Below are 2,458 nucleotides of genomic sequence, written 5' to 3' on the forward strand. Positions count from 1 at the left end.
CTCCCGCGGCGGGTCCCTTTTGCTGCTGCTGCTGCTGCTGCTCCAGTTGCTGCTGCTGCTGCTGCAGGTGCTGTGTCTGCTCAGCACAGTACCTTGACGCTTCTCAAGCTCCGCCGCCTCAGCAGCTTTTCGCTGCAGCTCCCCCTTTAAACGAGCATTCTCCTGCAGCAGCAGCAGCAGCAGCAGCAAGTCAGGTCATTTACAGCAGCAGGAAATCCCAGCAGTATCATTAACAGCAGCAGCAGCGAGCCTGCACGCCGAAAACAACGCCTCAAAAACGAGCCCGCCCCGCTTTCCCTGCGGCTGCTGCAGCCCCGGCAACAGGTCAGCAGCAGCAGAAGCAGCGAAAGCAACAGCAGCAGCAGCAGCGGCAATAACAGCAGCAGCAGCAGCAGCAGCGCCAAGAGCTGCAGCAAACCTGAGCCAGCTGTTCGCCCTCAAGTGCAGCACTCGCATGCCGCCTATCAGCTTGTCGCAGTCTTTGCAGCTCCGCCTCCTGGCGCTGCAGCTGCAGCAGCAGCAGCAGCAGCAGCAGCAGCAAGCAGTAGCTAGGTTCATGCTCAAAGCAGCAGCACAAGCAGCCAACAGTGCACTGACTACAGACACACAAAACTCCCGCCGTACTAGCTCTTGCTGCTGCTGCTGCAGCTGCTGCATGCGTTTTATCTCCTCCTGTGACTCAGCCAGCTGCTCCTGCAGCTGCTTGCTGCTGCTGCTGCTGTCGCTGCTGCCGTCTGCTGCTGCTGCTGCCGCCGGCTGCAACAGGCGCTCGATCTGCTCGCTGGTTGCATGCAGTGCGCCAGCAAGCTTGACCTGAAAACAGCAGCAGCAACAGCAGCAGCAACAGCAGCAGCAACAGCAGCAGCACTCAGTTAATCGCTGCAGTCCAGGCTTCAACTATGGAGACAAATCTGTGCATTTAAATATGCGCATGCACTGCTGCTGCTGTTGCTGCTGCTGATTCCGATGCTGCAGCTTTTGCTGCTCTTGCTGCTGCTGATGCTGCTGCTGCACGCAACAAAGCCCATACCTGAAGAAGCTCGTTAGCTGCTTTCTCAGTTGACAGCGCCCGCTGGTGCTGCCGCTGCTGCTGCTGCTGCTGCAGCTCTGCGTCGGCTACCTGCAGCTTCAGCGCAGCCACCAGGTCCTTTTGGTGCTGCAGCAGCATTCTCACAACAAGCAGCCGCAGCAGCAGCTACACCGTCAGCAGCAACAGCAGCAGCAGCAGCAGCAACTCCCGTGGGGGCAAGCCTCCCGCCGGGGGCTGCAGCGAGCCAGGGGGTGCTGCAGCTCTGTGCGCAGCCTTACCGCAAGCTCTTGCTGCAGCTGCTGCTGCTGCTGCTGCATCTGCTGCAGCTCTGCTTCTGCTTGTCTGCTGGTGAACTGCAGCGCCTGGACAGAGTTGACCAGCAGCAGCAGCCAGCGGCGGAAGGCCTCTCTCGTGGGGGTTTCCTCCACTACAAATGCTGCAGCACCAACACCAAAAGTAGAAGCAGCAGCAGCAGCAGCAGCAGCACCACATGCTTGCAGCTGTTCACTTGGGTCCTTGCTCAGCAGCAGCTGAAGCACCAAAGGCAACGGCGCCAGCAGCATCAGCCGTGATGGCGACAGCAGCAGCAGCAGTAGCAGCAGCGACGGCAGCAGCGGCCAAAGCGTCAGCAGCAGCAGCAGCAGCAGCCGCAGCAGCAGCAGCAACAGCAGCAGCAGCAACGGCGGCAAGCAGCAAAAAGCCCCACAGGCTGCCAGCTTTCTCCACTGCATAACTTCTTTAAGAAGTTCCTGGCGCTGCATTTCTGCTTCCTTGAGGTCCCTCGTGCAGTCTAGCAGCTGCTGCTGCTGCTGCTGCTGCTGCTGCTGAAGCTGCTCTTGGTGCTGCAGCTGTTCTTGCCGCTTAGCTGCTTCCACGAGCTGCTGCTGCAGCTCTTCCTTCTCCTTTTGTAGCTTCTGCACAGAGCCACCATTAAGCGCAGCAGCAGCAGCAGCAGCAGCACAAGCGACGTCTAGGGTCTTCGCTCTTTTGGTATTTAGCTCAACTGGAGCAGCATCATCAGCAGCAGCAGCAGCAGTTACGACCCCGGGACACAAGCAGCAGCAGCAGCAGCACTAAGGAGCGTACAGCGTTGGCGCCCTGCAGCTGTTCGAGGCAGTTCCTTTCGTTTATGCCCTGCAGCAGCAGCAGCATCAGCAGCAGCAGCAGCAGCAGCAAATAATTAATTAATTAATTATGAGGTAAACATGTGGGAAGAATGCAAACATAAAAGTCGGTAAAGTGAACTGCAGCAAGAAAATGCAAAGCTAATTTGATTTAAATTTAAAAAACAAAATTTAAATTAAAAACAATTACTGCTTCTTTAATGCTGGAGACAGCCTGCAGTTTTGCTTCTGCTGCGCTCAGCTGCAGCGCCAGCGCCTCCCGCTCGAGCCGCGAGTCGTCAGCAGCCTGCAGCAGCAGCAGCAG

General features: G+C 57.6%; 1 protein-coding gene across 1 annotated transcript in view; it reads right to left on the reverse strand.

The window, feature by feature from the left end:
• Positions 1 to 92: 92 nt before the first annotated feature.
• The window catches only part of ETH_00035880 (myosin heavy chain, putative), a gene marked incomplete at both ends in the record, with an annotated part of 4,610 nt that continues 2,244 nt past the window's right edge, over positions 93 to 2,458 (reverse strand). Inside the window, 8 exons of the mRNA XM_013376101.1 lie at positions 93 to 162; positions 419 to 508; positions 625 to 813; positions 1,031 to 1,156; positions 1,309 to 1,466; positions 1,737 to 1,944; positions 2,117 to 2,164; positions 2,345 to 2,440. Coding sequence (XP_013231555.1) covers positions 93 to 162; positions 419 to 508; positions 625 to 813; positions 1,031 to 1,156; positions 1,309 to 1,466; positions 1,737 to 1,944; positions 2,117 to 2,164; positions 2,345 to 2,440 — 985 coding nt within the window. The remainder of the gene's footprint in view (positions 163 to 418; positions 509 to 624; positions 814 to 1,030; positions 1,157 to 1,308; positions 1,467 to 1,736; positions 1,945 to 2,116; positions 2,165 to 2,344; positions 2,441 to 2,458) is intronic.

Source organism: Eimeria tenella, genomic scaffold (assembly GCF_000499545.2).
Source record: "Eimeria tenella Houghton genomic scaffold, Eth_scaff3134, whole genome shotgun sequence".
NCBI lineage: Eukaryota > Apicomplexa > Conoidasida > Eucoccidiorida > Eimeriidae > Eimeria > Eimeria tenella.